This window comes from Microcaecilia unicolor, chromosome 3 (assembly GCF_901765095.1).
Source record: "Microcaecilia unicolor chromosome 3, aMicUni1.1, whole genome shotgun sequence".
Taxonomy (NCBI): domain Eukaryota; kingdom Metazoa; phylum Chordata; class Amphibia; order Gymnophiona; family Siphonopidae; genus Microcaecilia; species Microcaecilia unicolor.
Window position 1 is genome coordinate 498,698,743 of NC_044033.1, and position 21,615 is coordinate 498,720,357.

The 21,615-nt window shown below is 43.5% G+C and overlaps 1 protein-coding gene across 2 annotated transcripts in view; it reads left to right on the forward strand.

Moving 5' to 3' along the window:
• The window catches only part of EPHA7 (EPH receptor A7), a 419,947-nt gene that overhangs the window by 376,455 nt on the left and 21,877 nt on the right, over window positions 1-21,615 (forward strand). For both annotated transcript variants that reach the window (XM_030199089.1, XM_030199090.1), the window contains exon 14: window positions 8,273-8,422. In XM_030199089.1, the coding sequence (XP_030054949.1) occupies window positions 8,273-8,422 (150 nt within the window). The remainder of the gene's footprint in view (window positions 1-8,272; window positions 8,423-21,615) is intronic.

The following is a 21,615-nucleotide window of genomic DNA, read 5'->3' on the forward strand; positions in this document are numbered from 1 at the left end:
CTTAGTGACTTCACTCCAGATATGAGCTCAAATTTTATCATGTTCTGATCACTATTTCCCAGTAGACTCAACACTGTTACCTCTCGTACTATGCCCTGCATTACAGTAAGGCCTAGATCTAAAATAACTCCTCCCCTCTTGTTGGTTCTTGGACTCTTGGGTCCTGCAAGTGGTGCCATTTTGAACCCTGGTGCCAATGGGACAACAGCAACTGGTGATTGCTGCTGGCCCTTCCCCAGATTGAGGGATTGGAATATGGAGGAGGTTTTTTTCAGGGGGGGAGGGAGTTGTATGCTGTGGTGATGGGGGGATTAGATGTTAGGTAGTTTTTCAGGCACCAATCATTTAAAAGATAGCAGGGCCAACATAGGACCTGACATTTTTGCATTACTGTGACCAGGAAAACATAATATTCCCAGCTGCAGCAGCACAAAAAGATATTTACTACTGTCATAAAATACTTATCCCCCTGTTTACTAAGCCACACAGCAATGCCAACACAGCCCATTCAAAGTGAATGGGCTATGTTGTCATTAGCACACCGCAGCCGCTAGCGTGGCTTAGTAAACGGGGGGGGGGGGGGAGTTAACTATCCTTGATAGGTAATAAGGAAGTTTAGACTAATTATTGGAGAAAAGTCCATAAAGAATTATTAGCCAAATAGACCTGGGGAAGGTCATTGCTTAAATGTTCTCTGAGTCAGCATGGTGTTTCTTATATTCTTCTGCACTATTATGTTTAATTGCCCCTATTAATATTTTATTATTATATAGAACATGTAATCCCTTAACAATTTTAATAGTAAAAATAAGAAAGGCATATTAAAAACCGAACAAATGTTTGATTAAAGCTTTATGAGTATTTTATGCAGTGATTAAGCTGTAAGCCATATGTGTCCATTGCTTCAATGGACAAAAGGCTTCTCTGGGCTTACTTTTTAGCTCTATAGAGTTGTTTGTGGTTAACATCAATATTAATTAAGTTTATAGCATCTAGACGCTGACTGTGGCATCTATGTGAAGAAGTATTTCCATATGTTGCCCGTGTCTGACTGCATTTCTTCTTGGAGTAATCAATCAGTAGAGACAACTTTACAACTGGGCACCGCATTATAAGCACCCTGATGACACATGTTGAGCGCCAGTTCTGTAATGTCAGCTGTGCGTACAGATGCTGTTGTAGAAAACAGGCATAAACTCGTATTTATGTGATCACACCAAATTAATGGCGGTGGTAACTGGGAACACCTAAGTGCTATATGTTACATGCATAACGTACAGTATTCTGCATATTATACACATAATTGTGAGACACATCCATGTCTCGTCCATCCTCTGCCCAAGTGTCCACCCTCATGCAGTTATGCGCCTGTGTGGTACATTACAGACTAGTGCGTATATGCGTAAGTGCAAATTATCACACGCAGTAATCTAATTGCCCTGAGTGTCTGTGCCTGTCCTGCCCGATTTCTACCTATAGCTTTTATATGTATGCATTATGGAGGGATTTCATATGTATGTATTATGGAGGTATTTCATATGTATGTATTATGGAGGTAATTGTGTGCTTATAAAAATAGGTGACCAGAGGACATAAGAACAAAAGAATAGCCATACTGGGTCAGTCCAATGGTCCATCTAGCCCAGTATCCTGTTTCCAACAGTGGCCAATCCAGGTCATAAGTATCCGGCAAGGACACCTGGTAGGAGTCTATTCTATAATGGGTGTTTACTTTGCTTTATATCCTAGACGTGCATAGAATGGCTGTACTGCATTCAAATTTATCTCGTGCATATTCATTGTTGAATATCTTGAAAACCTGACTGGTGAGTCCCGAGGACTGGGTTGAAAACCCCTGCTTTATAGAATACTGATGTAACAGAAAATGCCAGTGATATATGTGTAACTTACAGTATGCTGCCACGAACAACACATAAATGTCAGTCTTGCCCATGCTGTGCCCAGACTTTGCCTATGTATACACCTACCTGTAAAACACAGGCTTATTTTCGAAAGAGAAGGGCGCCCATCTTCCGACACAAATCGGGAGATGGGCGTCCTTCTCTCAGGGTCGTCCAAATCGGCATAATCGAAAGCCGATTTTGGACGCCCTCAACTGCTTTCCGTCGCGGAGACGACCAAAGTTCACGGGAGCGTGTCGGAGGTGTAGTGAAGGCGGAACTGGGGCATGATTAACAGATGGGCGTCCTCGGTCGATAATGGAAAAAAGAAAGGCGTCCCTGACGAGCACTTGGCCGACTTTATTTGGTCCATTTTTATTTCACGACCAAGCCTCAAAAAGGTGCCCGAACTAACCAGATGACCACCGGAGGGAATCGGGGATGACCTCCACTTACTCCCCCAGTGGTCACCAACCCCCCTTCCACCCTAAAAAAAACTTTAAAAAATTTTGTTTGCCAGCCTCTATGCCAGCCTCAAATGTCATACCCAGCTCCCTGACAGCAGTATGCAGGTCCATGGAGCAGTTTCAGTGGGTGCAGTGCACTTCAGGCAGGTGGACCCAGGCCCACCCACCCCCCCCCCCCCACCTGTTACGCTTGTGGTGGTAAATGGGAGCCCTTCAAAACCTACCAGAAACCCACTGTACCCACATGTAGGTGTTCCCCTTCAGCCCTTAGGGTTATGGTAGTGTTGTACAGTTGTGAGGAGTGGGTTTTGGGAAGGGGGGGTTGGGGGCTCAGCACCCAAGGTAAGGGAGCTATGCACCTGAGAGCAATTTATGAAGTCCACTGCAGTGCCCCCTAGGACATGCCGGTTGGGGTCCTGGCATGTCAGGGGGACCAGTGCACTATGAATGCAGGTTCCTCCCATGACCAAATGGCTTGGATTTGGCCATTTCTGAGATGGGCGTCCTCGGTTTTCATTATGGATGAAAACCGGAAACGACCATCTCAACATTTAGGTCGACCATCTCTAAGGTCGACCTAAATGTTGAGATTTGGGCGTCCTAGACCGTATTATGGAAACGAAAGATGGACGCCGATCTTGTTTCGATAATACGGGTTTCCCTGCCCCTTCGCCGGGACGTCCTTACAGATGGGCACCCTTAGAGGTGGTCATCCCCGTTCGATTATGCCCCTCTACGGGATCTTTTTACTAAGCTGCACTAAAAAGTGTCCTTAGCGAGCCCTTATACAGGTCTTTCCCATGTGCTAAGGCCATTTTTAACGCAGCCCGAAAAGGGCTGTGTACTAATGTTGCCACTAGCGTGCTGCCATTAACAAAATTTTGCACATGAGCCCTTACCACCACTAATTTTATAGATAAAAAGGGCTCATGCGCTAATCACATACTAATCGGTTAGCATGCGGTAATGCAGACGACCTAACTGATTAGTGCAAGAACACCCACTCTCCACCCTACTCCCCCAGACGTGCCCCCTCTGAGAAAAATTAAAAGTTATTATTTAACATGTGGTTTTCACACACAGATTGCAAAATTACTTTGAGATGCCTCAGTGTGTCCCTCAGTAAGCTCTTTTAATCTACAATAAGCACACACTTGTGCTTATCACAGCTAAATAAAAGGACTCTTATGTAAGTTATATATGTATTTACAGAATAGCATTTAGGCAGAATTTTTGCATTTACATACATCTTTGCATGCATACACAGATATATGCCTTTATTCTAATGATTAACATACATAATGCGCATGTAAGTATTAGCGCATACTTTATAGAATTACCCCTGTGTAGCGTATAGTACTAAAACTGCAAACAGCACAGAATACCGCCGCCAGACTCATAGTACTTTCCAGATGTGTGATCTTCCTTCTCTCAAGATGATATATCATTACAGAAGACATCCTTATAATTGTTGTGGTTGTCCAGGTCTTGCTGCATCTGGGTGAGTGGAGCCAATGTTTCGGCTATTGGGCTGTGGTTTTCTTCAGCACCTTGAGGAGGGCCATGGCATGATGGCTCTGGGCGTCAGTTCCACTTGCTCAGATGCGGCAGGAGCTGGTCAACTGCAACTATCATAATGCCAGTCACAGGAGCCTAAGGGGGTCTCTTACTAAAGCTTAGCTTGAGTTATCTGCAGCAGGGCCCATTTTATTTCTATTGGCTTTGATGCAGATAACTCGAGCTAAGCTTTAGTAAAAGACCCCCTAAGAGAACATATGAATGACTATAACCTGCACAGATCGGCGGGTTAGGCTCTGACCACCCAGACTGGATGGACCATGCAGTTCTTTACCTGTCAAAAAGAAAATAATGTGTATTTAAAATGTCTTTTTATAGTTCCAACTTAAGATGATACACAAACATAACTTGGCACAAATGATGGTAGTATAAAGGATATTTATGTCAGACGGATTTAGTAGTAAGCTTCTATTAGTTGTAATTCATATTGAATGTGGTAAAGGTGGTTAGCTTAGCGGTGTTTAAAAAAGGTTTGGACGGCTTCCTAAAGGAAAACTCCAGACAGCACAGAATACCGCCGCCAGACTCATATTTGGAAAAACTAAATATGAAAGTGCAAAACCCCTAAGAGAGAAACTTCACTGGCTCCCACTTAAGGAATGCATCACGTTCAAGATCTGCACGATAGTACACAAAATCATCCATGCAGATACCCCAGCCCACATGCTAAACCTCGTAGACCTGCCTCCCAGAAATGCCAAACGATCATCCCGCAAATTTCTTAATCTACACTTCCCCAGCTGTAAAAGACTAAAATACAAACTGATACATGCAACTACCTTTTCGTACATGAGCACGAAGTTGTGGAATGCTGTACCTACTGCCTTGAAAATACGGAAAACAATGGGAACCCCTTAAAAATGCATCAACAAAGGCATAGAGTTCCCGAGTTTCAAAAAATTCTTTATTAAAAGCACTATAGCACATTCTGCAGAATGATTAGAGTGCTAAAACATACTGTACTGTAATCTTGCAATATAGGCCCTGATATAAATATGCCCTTGTCTCTTTGCTGTGTGAACCACAGAAATAAGGCTTTGCTCACCTTCTCATATTCACATTTTTTTCATAGTTTTTCCTAGTGTCCACTGAAAATGTAGAGGCACCATTTGAGGTCCATTTCTCCAGCTCACTGCATTGCCTTTTCCAGTCAAGAACCTTTACTCTTCCCACTCCTAGTTCTGTTGCAGTTTTTTGGATGGGTTCAACCTTGTCAAATCTGTTAAAAGCATCAAGTTTCTGCTCTATAGACAAAACGACTTTTCTTCTTCTTTTGACTGGCAATTTCAGAAGTGATCTTCTACGGATCTAAAGCGGAAGAATAAAAATACAGTACTCAAGTACAGCAGTATTACGTACCTACTGTATTATAAATGCTGTAGAAAAAGACAGTTAAAACTGACTGTTCATTAAAAGCAGAGACCCGACTCACAATGGTGCTGTTTCACAGTTCAAGCCGGGGTCGAAACTGAATGTGCAAAGCCAGAAAACGGAAAGAGAAGTCACGCACTTCTTAACAGCAACGCAATGTCATCACCTGGAGGTCCATCGGATATGCCAGATGGTCAGATTAGCGAAGGTCGGATAATTGAGACTATACTGTACTACAGTGTTCAAGCTGCCTAGCCTATCTTGAAGTTAACAAAGAGTAGTCAGTGTTCAGCTGCTTTGAACTAGTTTCTTCTTAATTAGCTTATGTTGTATAGGTGTGTAACTAGTAGAAACAGTAAAGTTTCAGATGAGTTGCTGTTCAGTGTTCATATACAACAAAAAAGATTTAGCAGTCATACTCTTCAGTATGGCCTAGTGTTGCCATTTTTGATATTACTGAATTATAAAAAAAAAGAACAATTCCTTGAAAATCATAATATAATAAGAAATGGCTATGCATAATCTTTAAATGTATTCTTACTTATTTGGATTTTGCTCACACCTGTAGTAGCTCAAAGTGAGTTATATTGGGTATATTCCTATCCCTAGAGGGCTCACAATCTAATTTTGTACCTGAGGCAATGGAAAGTAAAGCAACTTGCCCAAGATCACAAGGAGCAGGAATGGGATTTGACCTGGCCACCTCTGGATGTCAAGACAAGTGGTCTAACCACTAGGCCACTCCTCTATCCCTTGCATTTTAAGTTCAAGGAAAGGATACCCTAATCAATGTGTATGTTTCATTGAATCCCTAAGTGAAGAAAAGCTGACACAACAACTTCTACATGATACAGAGTCAAACAAGCCATTTTTCAACAAGTTTTAATACATAATTACTGATTTTCACAAAAGAATAATTTAAAAAGTGAATATCTATTTATTTAATTTCTTCTACAGGGCCTACAAGCCCAAAAGCTATCGAAGCAGTGTACATTCAGATAAAGTAGGTATTTTTATGTCTGGCAGGTACAAACATTTGAAAACCTTTCCTGTCAGTATTTTGTAATGCCTCATATTCATATTTTTGAAATTTCTTTTTTTTTTTAACCACTATTCCTTATAGAATTCTTCTAGCTCATAAATATTCTTAGGTATCTTAAAATGCTCTGCATATTTGAGATATTCTCATAGATTTTCAGTAATATTCCGGTTTGGGGAACTGGAAAGGGCATTCTGAAACCTTCATCTTTTTTTTCTTTTGAGTACTTCATAGTTGATTTTTAAGGTATGTTTCAATTCAGGTCATTGTCTTTTTGAAATGTATATCCTGTTTTCAGCTTCAGTTTCTTCACTTTGACCTAGTTAATATTTAGTTGAATCTTCTTTCTACCTTCACAATAGTTTCCTGTGACCTTGGCTTTCACAGAATCCGAAAGGATAACAGTTGGCAAGGTGTTCTTCAAATGCCTCACCCTCTTTTTTTTTTCCAAGTCTTTCTAGTGTGTTTGTATTTCATCTACCTAAAGCACTTTGTTCCAAAAAAAAAAAAAAAAAGATTTACCAAGGTTTTCTTTTGCATACTTTAAACAATGACTTTTGTGATGAGGTCATAAAAGAGGTTCCTTCTGATAACTCTCCTATGCAGTCATTGTTGTGTAAGAAATGCTGTACTGTAGGCTCAGGCCTTCTTCAAAATGATGGTACCGAATGCGTTGCTGGCAGGGATGCTCAAGGCCCACCAGCCAAAGAGATTAACTGCCACAGCCCCCCATCTGTACTGTCTGAGCAGTAGGAAGTCGGCAGGGTGCTCCAGCCTCCAATTCCGACACGTCTGCGCATTCTCAGTTCATGCAATTGATCTGAGCATGTGCAGAAGTGCTGTCTGCGCATGCACATTTCTTGCAATTGAGCTGAGCATGTGCAGAAGTGCTAGCGTCAGAGGTCGGAGCAACCTACTTGCTTCTCAGGCAGCACAGCCCCAGGTTCCGGCAGAGAACGTCTTCAACTGTTGAGGCTTGAGCATCTCTGCCTGCAAAGGTGTGATGGGGGGTGGGGGCTGAGAGGAAATGCTTAGTCCACCTGTAGACCTCCTAAAATCAAGTTCTGGCTACGTCCCTGATGTGGGCCTATGGAAGACCACTCATTATCAGCTAAATTCTTCAGCAGGCCATTCGCAATGATCTGTGGTTCTGTTTTTCTTATCTGACTGTTTTTTTGACAGTTCTTTGAGAGATTTTTCTTGATCATTCAGAGTTTGTCCTGACTTCAACTTCCTTTTCTTAAAAAATGTTTCTCACAGTTGAAATTGCTTGCTGGAAGCATTTAGAGATGACTTTATAGTTTTCCTCTGCTTTTTCCTACATTTTCAAATTGCTGAGAGTAGACAGATCTCAAGCGGAGTATTTGTACTACCGTAGAATTGTCTTCACCTGACTGACTGAAGGCCAAACGAGTAACTAACCATTTTGGACTTTATTAGGAACGTAAGAAAAAAAAGCAAGAATGAAGCAAATAGAAGGGTGTCTACATTTTTCACCTGCCATACTAATGTTTTATATGTTTCAATATGTTAGAATCAGCAGATAAATAGTAATGTGCATTAAAATATTTTGAAAGATGTCATGATTAACTTTGAAGCACATAGAGGTTCTTTCAGCTTCTGTTCACTTAGGGATTTTTTGAAATATACAGACGGACTGAGATGCTTAAACATTTGCACATCATTGTGTCTCCATTTACATTGCAAATCTGAATTAATTGTCTACAACCTATATGCAAAATGAAATCTAGTGAAAAACGTTGAACAGAATGAAAGCATGCTTCTGGGTAACAGTTCTTCACCTTTTAGGAATTGTATTACATTTTCTTGTTCTACAGATAACAGTAAAACAAGAAGAGCATATTAATGCTGGAAAATTAAATGTGGTTCATTAAATAGCCTCTTTTTCTAACCAGGGTGGAAAAATTCCAGTTCGATGGACAGCTCCAGAAGCAATTCAGTATCGCAAATTTACATCAGCCAGTGACGTGTGGAGCTATGGAATTGTTATGTGGGAAGTTATGTCTTACGGAGAGAGGCCTTATTGGGACATGTCAAATCAGGATGTAAGTTTATTGAATCATATAGCAGGTGATCAGTGCATATGGGTGGATAAAATACATCTTTGTCTCTTTTTCTCATCTATCTATGTGGCCCTTTTACTAAGCAGCAGCAAAACATGGCTTGCAACAGTGCAAGTGCATCTTTTGGGCGTGCACTGGGCCATTTTTTGCCGCGTCCTGGAAAAAGGCCCTTTTTTAAGGGGCTGGAAAATGGACTTGGGACAAAATAAAACCCAACGCGCGTCCATTTTCAGCCTGAGACCTTACCGCCACCCATTGACTTAGCGGTAATGTGTCACATACTATCCGGCGGTAGGCATGCAGCGCGCACACACTGCCGTTAACTCCAGGTAAGCGCCACACAATGGAAAATAGAAAATATTTTCTACCACGTGTTTTCGGCATACCCCAAATTCAGAATTATCGCCCTGGGCACATGGTAGCCGAGTGGTAATGTCGATTTGGCATGTGATGGATACACGTAGGCCCTTACATGCCTTTGCAAAAGGGCCCCTAAATCTATCTGTATATGTATATATCCATATCTATCTATAGATAGATATGTGTGTATGTTGTACACATGATGTACAGTACAGTATATAATTTATTAAAACTATATACCGGAATACAGTGGCATGCTTTATAATTTGAATTTGCAAGCATATGTACCTCAGAAGAATAAGGAAACAAAGGGACAGACGATCTGCAAGCTCCAAGATGGAAAATATACAAAGCAGATCGTTGATGGATAAAAATGATTTTAATAATAAATTAGAATATGCATACAATAGCCCGACACAGGCCGTGTTTCGCCCTACTGGGCTGCTTCAGGGGCTCGTCAATGTTTCTCCACTACCAAAGGAGGAGTAAAATGATAAAAGCAACATTCTGGGAGATAAGTGACTGTCTGATTGATTGTATGCTATTGATCATTGGTTTCAACATCTCTGAGAGAGCCGTTTTTTCAAGATATCAACTGTATATTATATCACAGTTGCTTTTATCATTTTACTCCTCCTTTGGTAGTGGAGAAACATTGAAGAGCCCCTGAAGCAGCCCAGTAGGGCGAAACACGGCCTGTGTCGGGCTATTGTATGCATATTCTAATTTATTATTAAAATCATTTTTATCCATCAACGATCTGCTTTGTATATTTTTCACCTCAGAAGAATAAAACATCTATTAAATAAGTGCATTTACATAGGATAAAAATGTCACACCTTTGTACCTTAAAACCTTTACTTGACCTGAATATGTATAAGCATGTGAAAGTTTTATTTATAAGGCCCTCTTACTTTTTTTTTATTAGAAATTACAATTATTTCAAGAATTTACACTTGAAGAAAGAAAAGTGTTAGAAGATACAAATTAACATAGCCAGTAAAGCAGGTCATATAATTTTACACTCAAGTCCACTTTTTTCTATGTTTGTGCAGCGCTGCGTATGCCTTGTAGCGCTATAAAAATGCTAAATAGTAGTAGTAGTTTAAATGGGGTGATCCAGATCAATTAGAGGAATAAAAGAAGAAAAATGTAAAGGAAATATTAGCATTTAGGAGTATTTCCGCCAAGGTTAATTCTATTTCGCTCCTTCGAATCTTCTAGATGTTACAAATATTGTTAACTGTATTGGGTCAACAAAAACATATTTAACAGAATTATAACAAATTATGCATTTGCAAGGGAAACGAAGGAAAAAGGTTGCGCCCAATCTCAACACTTCAGACTTCAGTAACAAAAACTGCTTTCGTTTTCTTTGTGTTTCCTTTGAAACATCAGGAAATAAAGATATCTTATATCCCAAAAACATTTTATCCTTGTGTTTGAAAAATAATTTAAACAGCCATTGTTTGTCAGGAAGCAAAGCAACTGAGGCAACCAAAGTTGCGGCAGTTGCTTGTTCAGATTCTGATGTTTCTAGGAAATCTGTAAGATTCAATGGGTCCTGTTGTTGCTGCAGTTGTTCTTGCGTTCTAGATGGTATATAGTAGGCTTGAGTTAGTGGAGGAAAATTAGCTTCTGGTATCTCCAGAATTTCTCTAAAGTAGCGATGAATCATTTCCAAAGGCTTTATCATTTTAATTTTTGGAAAATTGATAAATCTGATATTATGACTTCGCATATGATTTTCATAATTTTCCATTTTGTTCTTAATATTAATAATATCCTTCAGCATAACAGTCTGAATAGTCTCTAATTTCAAAACCTTTTCTTCTACTTTATCAGCCTTCTCAGCACCCAATTTATTTGCAACATCCAAATTATCTACCTTCTTTTCAACATCATTTATTTTTTGATTTAAAGTCTTCATTTGCAGAAATTGTGACTGAGTCATCTGGGAGACCAGGTCCCATAAGGATTCAAGAGTCACCACTGAGGGTTTCTCTAATACTGGCAAATGCAGTTCTAATAAATCTGTTTTTTGCCCAGTACCTGTATCCATTTGGCCCGCTCCAGATATCATCAGCGTCCTTCCAACCAGGGGAAACAATTGTTCCACTGGCTCCCTCTGGCACTGTTCACTTTGGGCTTGACTTGAAGCAGATTCAGGTCCGCTCTTCGGCGTCTGACTGCTCACGTCAGAGGGGGAGCTTGTCCGAACTGGTTGCGGGGGCAGAGCTCTTGTTTCGGGGCTCAGCGTGACTTCGAGTCCGGGAGACGCCGAAAGCTCCTCCACTATGCCGGCGTCTCCTACGGAACCGCTCCCGAGCATTTGTCCTTGGATTGGAGTCCTCAAATAGCGATCGATAGGACCAACAGGTAAGGAGGGCGGTATTGGGGAAGCCCGACCCGCTGCCTTTCCTCTTCTTTTCGGCATTAGAATAGTTTAAGAAAGCGAGGAGTTCCACACTCCTAAATGCGTGCGGTCATCTTGGATCATCATAAGGCCCTGTTACTAAAGTGGCACCCCGACATAATAGACCATACAAAAAAAAAACTAACAAAACAGACTAAAACCAAAACAGACCATGACAAAAAAAAAACCTCCCCAAAAAAACCTATACAAAAAAATCACAACAAAACAGATTTATGATTCTCACTAGATACCAAGTGTGGATAGTGAAGTCAAGCTGTAGGCAGGTGCCAGGACTTTCAAGTGACAAACCGTGGACTTTCTCAGTAATTTATGGCTCTTCCACTTCTTTGTACCCTTCAAATTCGTACCATTCAAAAATAAATCTATTTCATTAGGCCCTTTTGTCAGGAGTCTATTTTGTCAGGGACTTCTATGTCGGGAACTTTTTTTGTTTGGAGCTTTTTTGTCTGGTTTCTTTTGACCGGTTTCTTTTGACCGGGTGCCTACTAAAGTACACTATCCCCCGAATTCTATAAAAGTCGCTAAAAATTGTGTATGCAATTTAATTGAATAACTAACCAATTAGCGCTGATATTTGAGATTTTAACAAGCAATTACTGGTGCTAATTGGATGTAATTAAAATTTACACATGTAAATTTAGGCATGGGCTCTGCATGTACATTTTATGTATGGATTCAAAAAGGAGGTGTGACCATGGGAGGGTCATGGGCAGATCAGGGGCGTTCCTTTAATTTATGTGCGTTGTTATAGAATAAAGGGGATCCACACCTAATTTAGGTGTGGGGATTTGTAGATTAGGTGCACAGGGCCATATTCTATAACTACATACTTACATTTTGAAACACCCACGAAATGCCCATTTCCCCGATTATAACCACGCCCTTTTTGCCTGCATTACAGAAGGCTCTTAGCGAGTTGTGAACATAAATTATTGCCAGTTAGTTCTTATTATTGCTTCTTAAGATCTGTAATCAAAGTTGATTAGCTTGTTAAGCCAATTAAGTTACACACCTTCTTATAGAATATGCCTGAATTTCGGCACGGATCTCTAGGCGTGCTATCCGGGGGTTAATGTCGGAGTTAGCATGCACTAACCAAATAGTGGCTTGTCAGAATGCACTAATGCCTAATGCTGAATGAGTGGAGGCTATACCTTAGAGTTAATGTGGAGGTAGTTACCATGCAGGAACTGTTAAAGAGACAAATAGCACAGAGCAGTAAATGCCACCTCAGATAAGTGGCATTAACTGCATTGTGTTTTTTTGCAGTGCAGTTAAAGGAGATGTAAGAGATCTGCCTGTACCAGAAATAGTTTTCAAGGGTGACGATGCGGAGGAACTGAAAGAAATCTTGTTGAACCTAGAAGATGAACTGAACCAAATACAAATTAAGGAGTAGTAAATCACCTGGACTGGATGGCATACATCCAAGGGTACTCAAAGAACACAAGCATGAAATTGCTGATCTGTCGTTAGTAATATGTAGCCTGTCATTAAAATCGTCCGTAGTACCTGAAGATTGGAGGGTGACCAATGTGATGCCGATTATTTTAAAGGGTTCCAGGGTGATTCGGGAAATTACAAACCGGTAAGCCTGATGTTGATGCCGGACAAAATAGTGGTAACTATTATAAAGAATAAAATTACGGAACACATAGACAAACATGGTTTAATGGGACAGAATCAGCAAGGGTTCAGCCAAGGGAAGTTTTCTCACCAATTTGCTTCATTTCTTTGAAGGCACGAATAAACATGTAGATAAAAAAGGTGAGCCGGTTGATGTAGTGTATCTAGATTTTCAGAAAGCTTTTGATAAAGTTCCTCATGAGAGACTCCTGAGAAAGTTGAAGAGTCATGGGATAGGAGACAAGGTTCTGGTGTGGATTATGACTAGGTTATTGGACAGAAAACAGAGGGTAAGGTTAAATGGTCATTTCTCTCAATAGAGGGGGGTGAACAGTGGAATGCCACAGGGTTCTATATTGGGACCAGTGCTATTTAATATATTTATAAATATGGAAATCGGAACAACAAGTGAGGTGATTAAATTTACAGATGGCACAAAACTATTAAAGGATGTTAAAACACGTGCGGACTGTGAACTATTGCAGGAAGACCTTAGGAAATTGGAAGACTGAGTATCCAAATGGCAGATGAAATTTAATGTGGACAAATGCAAGGTGATGCATTTGGAAAGAATAATGCAAATCATAGTTACCTGATACTAGTGTCCTCCTTGGAGGTCAGTACTCAAGAAAAAGATCTAGGTGTCATTGTAGATAATACGCTGAAATCTTCTGCTCAGTGTGCTGCGGTGGCCAAAAAACAAACAAACAGGATGCTAGGAATTATTAGGAAAGGGATGGTGAATAAGACTGAAAATACTATAATGTCTTTTTATCGCTCCATGATGTGACCGCACCTTCAGTATTGCATTCAGTTCTGATTGTCATGTCTCAAAAAAGATATAGCAGAATTAGAAAAGGTTCAAAGAAGAGCAACCAAAATGATAAAGGGGATGGAACTCCTCTCATAAGAGGAAAGGCTAAAGAGGTTAGGGCTCTTCAGTTTGGGAAAGAGATGGATGAGGGGAGATATGATTGAGGTCCACAAAATCCTAAGTGGTGTGTAGAATGAGTAGAAATAAATCAATTTTTTACTTGTTCCAAAAGTACAAAGAGTAGGGGGGACACTTGAGGAAGTTACATGGAAATACTTTTAAAACAAATAGGAGGAAATATTTTTTCACTCGACGAATAGTTAAGCTCTGGAACTCTTTGCCAGAGGATGTAGTAACAATGGTTAGCATCTCTGGGTTTTAAAAAGGTTTGGACAAATTCCTGGAGGAAAAGTCCATAGTCTGCTATTGAGACAGACATGAGGAAGCAAGAGCTTGCCCCGGGAATGGTAGCATGGAATGTTGCTACTAATTGGGTTTCTAAACAACAAAGAAACAGCACCAGGGGCCTCAAAAATGGGGACACAGTTTTTTAATCATACACTTTTAGAGAACAGTCTTCAAAAAATGAACCCGACACGGGCCATGTTTCAGCGCACAGAGTCTGCGTCAGGGGTCAAGATGGTAGCAAGAAAATGTGCAGATAAACTCGGTAGAAATACTGGATGCTACGTGTGGCAGCGATATGTATTCCTCCACACACGTAATAAAATAGTAATGTTCTTCTTCGATATTGGACCCGTGTCGGGTCCTTTTTTTGAAGACTGTTCTCTAAAAGTGCACGATTAAAGAATTGTGTCCCCTTTTTTGAGGCCCCTGGTGCTGTTTTTTTGTTGTTTGGACCTCCATTTGTACTTTGCTCCCTCTCTGTGCTGTACTACTAATTGGGTTTCTGCCAGGTACTTGTGACCTGGCGTGGCCACTGTTTGGAAAACAGGATACTGGGCTAGATGGACCTTTGGTCTGATTCAGTATGGCAACTCTTATGTATGTTCTTATGTTCTGGCTCCTTTCAGAATGCCCGCTTTCAGCAGCGACAGCAGCCTTTACAGGGTGAGACTCACTTTGGTGCCTCTTCATCTCATCCCTGCTCGGGCGGCCCAATGATGAGTCCTTGGTTACATAGTAACATAGTAGATAACGGCAGAAAAAGACCTGCACGGTCCATCCAGTCTGCCCAACAAGATAACTCATATTTGCTGCTTTTTGTGTATACCCTACTTTGATTTGTACCTGTGCTCTTCAGGGCACAGACCGTATAAGTCTGCCCAGCACTATCCCCGCCTCCCAACCACCGGCTCTGGCACAGACCGTATAAGTCTGCCCAGCACTATCCTCACCTCCCAACCACCAGCCCTGCCTCCCAACCACCGGCTCTGGCACAGACCGTACAAGTCTGTCCAGCACTATCCCCGCCTCCCAACCACCAGTCCCGCTTCCCACCACTGGCTCTGGCACAGAACGTATAAGTCTGCCCAGCCCTATCCCTGCCTCCCAACCACCAGCCCCACCTCCCAATCTTGACTAAGCTCCTGAGGATCCATTCCTTCGGCACAGGATTCCTTTATGCTTATCCCACGCATGTTTGAATTCCGTTACCGTTTTCATTTCCACCACCTCCTGCGGGAGGGCATTCCAAGCATCCACTACTCTCTCCGTGAAAAAATACTTCCTGACATTTTTCTTGAGTCTGCCCCCCTTCAATCTCATTTCATGTTCTCTCGTTCTACCACCTTCCCATCTCCGGAAAAGGTTCGTTTGCGCATTAATACCTTTCAAATATTTGACCGTCTGTATCATATCACCCCTGTTTCTCCTTTCCTCCAGAGTATACATGTTTAGTTCATCCCCCTCAGAACTTTGGAGGTTGACTATCCCTCTTCTTCAGGGAATGGGCCAGGGTTACATTCGGCGAATGGGTGCTAGAAGTGATCCGAGAACACTTCAAGCTTGAATTTGCGCGTTCCCTTCCAGATTTCTTCATGGAATCACCCTACAAGGCTCCAGCCAAAGTAGCAGCTTTCTGAAATACTCTGGCCGCCTTGGTTCAGCTACTGGCGGAGTATGGCCTTGACCATTACTCCATTTATTTTATGGTGCCCAAGAAAGGTGGTATTTTCTGTCCCGTGCTTGATCTCAAGTATGTCAACAAAGCGCTTTGGGGCCTTCATTTTCAGATGGAAACCTTATGGGCAATGGTAGTAGCGGTTCAACCAGAAGAGTTTCTGAAATCCTGAATCTCAAGGAGCCATAGTTGCACATTCCAATTTGGCCTCCTCACTAGCGCTTCCTTTGCTTTGCAGTCCTGGGACAGCACTTCCATATCTGGGTGATGCCCTTTGGCCTGACCACTGCTCCTCAGACCTTTTCCAAGGTCATGGTGGTGATGGCGGTCTTCCTCCGGTGGGAGGACATCTGGGTGCACTTGTTCCTGGGCGACTGGCTGATCAGCTTCGTTGCTCGAGGAGAGCCTGCGGGAGACGGACTGGGTGGTCCGCCTGCTGCGTTCGCTCGGTTGGGTGAGAAATCTGGAGAAGAGTCACTTGTCTCCATTGCAGTGTCTCGAATATCTGAGATTGACTTCAATACCCAGACAGGCATTGTGTCTTTGCCCCCAACGAGACAGCTGCATCTTCACAACCAAGTGTCTCACTTGCTTAGCCTGCCGGCCCCTCGTGAGACTACATGCAGGCCCAGGGCTCCATGGCTTCAACTTTGGAGTTGATTCCTTGGGTGTTGAGCCATATGCAACCCCTGGTACCTCCTGAGTCATTGGTCTCTGCTCTTGGGTGTCTACCTGATTCAGCTGCCCTGATTCACGCAGGCATGGTTTGCCATGTGCTTATGGCTTTGCCAAACTCATCTGCAGTGGTGACTCCCTCTGGTAGCTCTGAATTGGATGGTTGTCACAATGGATGCAAATCTTTCAGGCTGGGGAGCCCATTATTGGGACTGGATGGCCCAGGGGACCTGGTTCATTGTGGAAGCCTTGTGGTCGATCAACTGGCATGAGCTTCGAGTGATTCACCTGGCCTTCAGGAGTTCTCATCACTTTTGCAGGGACTGGCTGTGCATGTGCTCTCAGACAACGCCACGGCGGTAGCCTGTGTCAGTCGACAGGTGGGTACCAAAAGTGTTCCTCTTGCGAGGGAGGCTGCGATATAGTTCCACTGGGCAGAGGCCAACCTGGCCCTGCTGTCGGAGGCACACATAGCGGGGTCACTCAATGTCCAGGCAGACTTCATCAGTCAGACGTTGTTGGACCCTGGGGAGTGGGAGATCTCCAGGGAGGGTTTCGCTCAGCTCATGGCCAGGTGGGGGCTTCCAGAGATAGAACTCATGGCACAGAAGTCCAATGCGAAGGTTCCCCATTTTTTTAGCAGTGGCATTGCTCAGAAGGCATTGATGCCCTGCTTCAAGTCTGGCCAGTGTCTCACCTGTTGTACGTGTTTTCATTGTGGCCCATGATAAAACTAGTGCTGGGCTGCACTGCGTCTCATCTGGGTCGGGTGGTTCTAGTGGCGTCCGATTGGCCCTGGTGACTATGGTATCAGACTTCAGGTCAACAGTCTTCTTTGGCTGTCCTGCATGAGGGGGTCTGCTTATTCAGGGGCCCATTCTCATGGAGGATTGCTCCCCCTTTGGGCTTACAGCTTGGCTTTTGAAAGGTCACAACTGAGGAAGAAAGATTACCCGGATAGGGTGATTACCATCATGTTGCATGCGCGTAAGCATTCTACATATACAGCCTATGCAGACGTCTGGCAGAACTGTGTGCAGAGTTGGCCTCTCTCTGAGTTTGCTGAAAGTTCAGGTTATGGCGTTGGCCTGCTTTAGAAGTTGCTTGTGGAACATCTCATTGGCAGCTTACCAGGACATTATTCATTTTCTTCAGGGGTGAATCAATTCTTTGATTGGGTAACTGGAGAATTGAATCATCGACGTGCTATAGACGTAATCTACTTAGATTTTAGCAAAGCTTTTGACACGGTTCCCCACAGGAGGCTCTTAAATAAACTCGATGGGCTGAAGATAGGTCCTGAAGTGGTGAACTGGATTAGGAACTGGTTGACGGACAGACGACAGAGGGTGGTGGTAAATGGAGTTCGCTTGGAGGAGGGAAAGGTGAGTAGTGGAGTGCCTCAGGGATCGGTGCTGGGGCCGATTCTGTTCAATATATTTGTGAGTGACATTGCCGAAGGGTTAGAAGGTAAAGTTTGCCTATTTGCGGATGATACTAAGATTTGCAACAGAGTGGACATCCGGGAGGAAGTGGAAAGCATGAAAAAGGATCTGAGGAAGCTAGAAGAATGGTCTAAGGTTTGGCAATTAAAATTCAATGCGAAGAAATGCAAAGTGATGCACTTACGGAGTAGAAACCCAAGAGAGACTTATGTGTTAGGCGGTGAGAGTCTGATAGGTACTGAGGGGGAGAGGGATCTTGGGGTGATAGTATCTGAGGATCTGAAGGCGACGAAACAGTGTGACAAGGTGGTGGCCGTAGCGAGAAGGTTGCTAGGCTGTATAGAGAGAGGTGTGACCAGCAGAAGAAAGGAAGTGTTGATGCCCCTGTATAAGTCATTGGTGAGGCCCCACCTGGAGTATTATGTTCTGTTTTGGAGGCCGTATCTTGCGAAGGATGTAAAAAAAATGGAAGCGGTGCAAAGAAAAGCTACGAGAATGGTACAGGATTTGCGTTCCAAGACGTATGAAGAGAGACTTGCTGACCTGAACATGTATACCCTGGAGGAAAGGAGGAACAGGGGTGATATGATACAGACGTTCAAATATTTGAAAGGTATTAATCCGCAAACAAATCTTTTCCGGAGATGGGAAGGCGGTAGAACGAGAGGACATGAAATGAGGTTGAAGGGGGGCAGACTCAGGAAAGAAGTCAGGAAATATTTTTTCACAGAGAGGGTGGTGGATGCTTGGAATGCCCTCCCGCGGGAGGTGGTGGAGATGAAAACGGTAACGGAATTCAAACATGCGTGGGATATGCATAAAGGAATCCTGTGCAGAAGGAATGGATCCTCAGAAGCTTAGCCGAAATTGGGTGGCGGAGCAGGTGGGTGAAAGAGGGGTTGGTGTTTGGGAGGCGAGGATAGCGGAGGGCAGACTTATATGGTCTGTCCAGAGCCAGTGATGGGAAGCGGGACTGGTGGTTGGGAGGCGGGAAGTACTGCTGGGGCAGACTTGTACGGTCTGTGCCCTGAATAAGGCAGGTACAGATCAAAGTAAGGTATACACATATGAGTTTGCCTTGTTGAGCAGACTGGATGGACCGTGCAGGTCTTTTTCTGCCGTCATCTACTTTGTTACTATGTTTTGTGCCCTCTTCAACAAGCGGTCGTGTCCACCTGGATTCTTAGCCTTGTCTTGTGGGCCTTGCAGAGGCCTCCATTCGAGCCTCTGGATCTACTCTTCTTGAAGGACCTCATCCTGAAGTCAGTCTTCCTGGTGGCCATTGCCTCGGCTCGTCGCATGTTGGAGCTGCAGGTTCTGTTGTGTCAGGACCCTTTCCTCTGCTTTACGGGGGAGGGGGGTGTATTCGGACAGTTCCATCCTTTCTGCCTAACACTGTGTCGTGGTTTCACCTGAATCAGCTGTTATTTCTCTTGGCCCTCTGCAGGGAGGATTATCCAGAGGACTTGAAGGTTACTGTGAAGAAACAGTTTGTTTTAAACCTGTAAAATTTGCCTTTAACTCTTTAAGTGCATTTCTGTAGTTTGGCCACAGGTAGTGCATTTTTTATGTTACAGCTGTTATAAAAAAGTGCATGCCTTCTTTTAGTTTCACTTATTGAAGAAGTGAATCTACACAGTACTGTGAGCAGTATACTTTTAAAACTTGTTGACTGGGCTCTGATTGGCCTGGAGTTTGAAATTACCCAGCACTTGTTGCTGGCTGTTCCATCAGTTTCAGCCCAGGAGAAGAGAGAGAAATCTCTTTGCTGAAGCTATGTGAATAGATATATGCCCTGATCTCCCTAGGTACTTTCTAGGAAGTACGCAGATGTTTAGTTACCCAGACAGGCATGGTGTCTTTACCCCCAACGAGACAGCTGCATCTTTGCAACCCCTGGTACCTCTTGAGTCATTGGTCTCTGCTCTCGAGTGTCTACCTGATTCAGCTGCCCTGATTCACGCAGGCATGGTTTGCCATGCGCTTATGGCTTTGCTAAACTCACCTGCAGTGGTGACTGCCTCTGGTAGCTCTGAATTGGATGGTTGTCACAATGGATGCAAATCTTTCAGGCTGAGGAGCCCATTATCGGGACAGGACAGCCCGGGGGACCTTTTCCGTAGTGGAAGCCTCATGGTCGATCAACTGGCATGAGCTTTGAGTGATTTGCCTGGCCCTTCAGGAGTTCTCATCACTTTTGCAGGGACTGGCTGTGCATATGCTCTCAGACAACGCCACGGCGGTAGCCTGTGTCAGTCGACAGGTGGGTACCAAAAGTGTGCCTCTTGCGAGGGAGGCTGCGAAATAGTTCCACTGGGCGGAGGCCAACCTGGACCTGCTGTTGGCGGCACACATAGCGGGGTCACTCAGTGTCCAGGCAGACTTCATCAGTCAGATGTTGTTGGACCCTGGGGAGTGGGAGATCTCCAGGGAGGCTTTTGCTCAGATCCTGGCCAGGTGGGGGCTTCCAGAGATAGACCTCATGGCACAGAAGTCCAGTGCAAAGGTTCCCCACTTTTTTAGCAGTGGCATTGCTCGGAAGGCATTGATGCCCTGCTTCAAGTCTGGCTGGTATCTCAGCTGTTGTATGTGTTTTCATTGTGGCCCATGATAGGACTAGTGCTGGGCTGCACTGCGACTCATCTGGGTTGGGTGGTTCTAGTGGCGTCCGATTGGCCCTGGTGACTATGGTATCAGACTTCAGGTCAACAGTCCTCTTTGGCTGTCCTGCATGAGGGGGTCTGCTTAGTCAGGGGCCCATTTCTCATGGAGGATCCCTCCCCCTTCGGTCTTACAGCTTGGCTTTTGAAAGGTCACAACTGAGGAAGAAAGATTACCCGGATAGGGTGATTACCATCATGTTGCATGCGCGTAAGCATTCTACATCTACGGCCTAAGCAGATGTCTGGCAGACCTTTGAGTCCTAGTGCTCAGAGGCAGAACTGTGTGCGGAGTTGGCCTCTCCCTGAGTTTGCTGAAAGTTCAGGTTGTGGCGTTGGCCTGCTTTAGAAGTTGCTTGTGGAACATCTCATTGGCAGCTCACCAGGACATTATTGATTTTCTTCAGGGGTGAATTACTTGTGCCCTCTTCAACAAGCGGTCGTGTCCGCTTAGATTCTTAACCTTGTCTTGTGGGCCTTGCAGAGGCCTCCATTCGAGCCTCTGGATCAACTCTTCTTGAAGGACCTCATCCTGAAGTCAGTCTTCCTGGTGGCCATCGCCTCGGCTCGTCGCATGTTGGAGCTGCAGGTTCTGTTGTGTTGGGACTCTTTCCTCCGCTTTACGGAAACGGGGGAGGGGGTGTATTCGGACAGTTCCATCCTTTCTGCCTAACACTGTGTTGTGGTTTCACCTGAATCAGCTGTTGTTTCTCTTGGCTCTCTGCAAGGAGGATTATCCAGCGGACTTGAAGGTTACTGTGAAGAAACAGTTTGTTTTAAACCTGTAAAATTGCCTTTAACTCTTTAAGTGCATTTCTGTAGTTTGGCCACAGGTGGTGCATTTTTTTATCTCCCTAGGTACTTTCTAGGAAGTATGCAAATGTTTAGTTAGTGTTATAATTGACCCGTATTTCAGTTACCTGTTATTATTTGCTAATTGCACTATTTTGTTCCATTGTTCAATTTTTAAAAGACAATAAACAATATTTAGTTTATTGCCTCTCTGACTGGACTGATAAAGAATCCTGGTGGTTTGTATGTTGGGTCTGTGAGTGTTTTCTGGGAACTGTGGTAC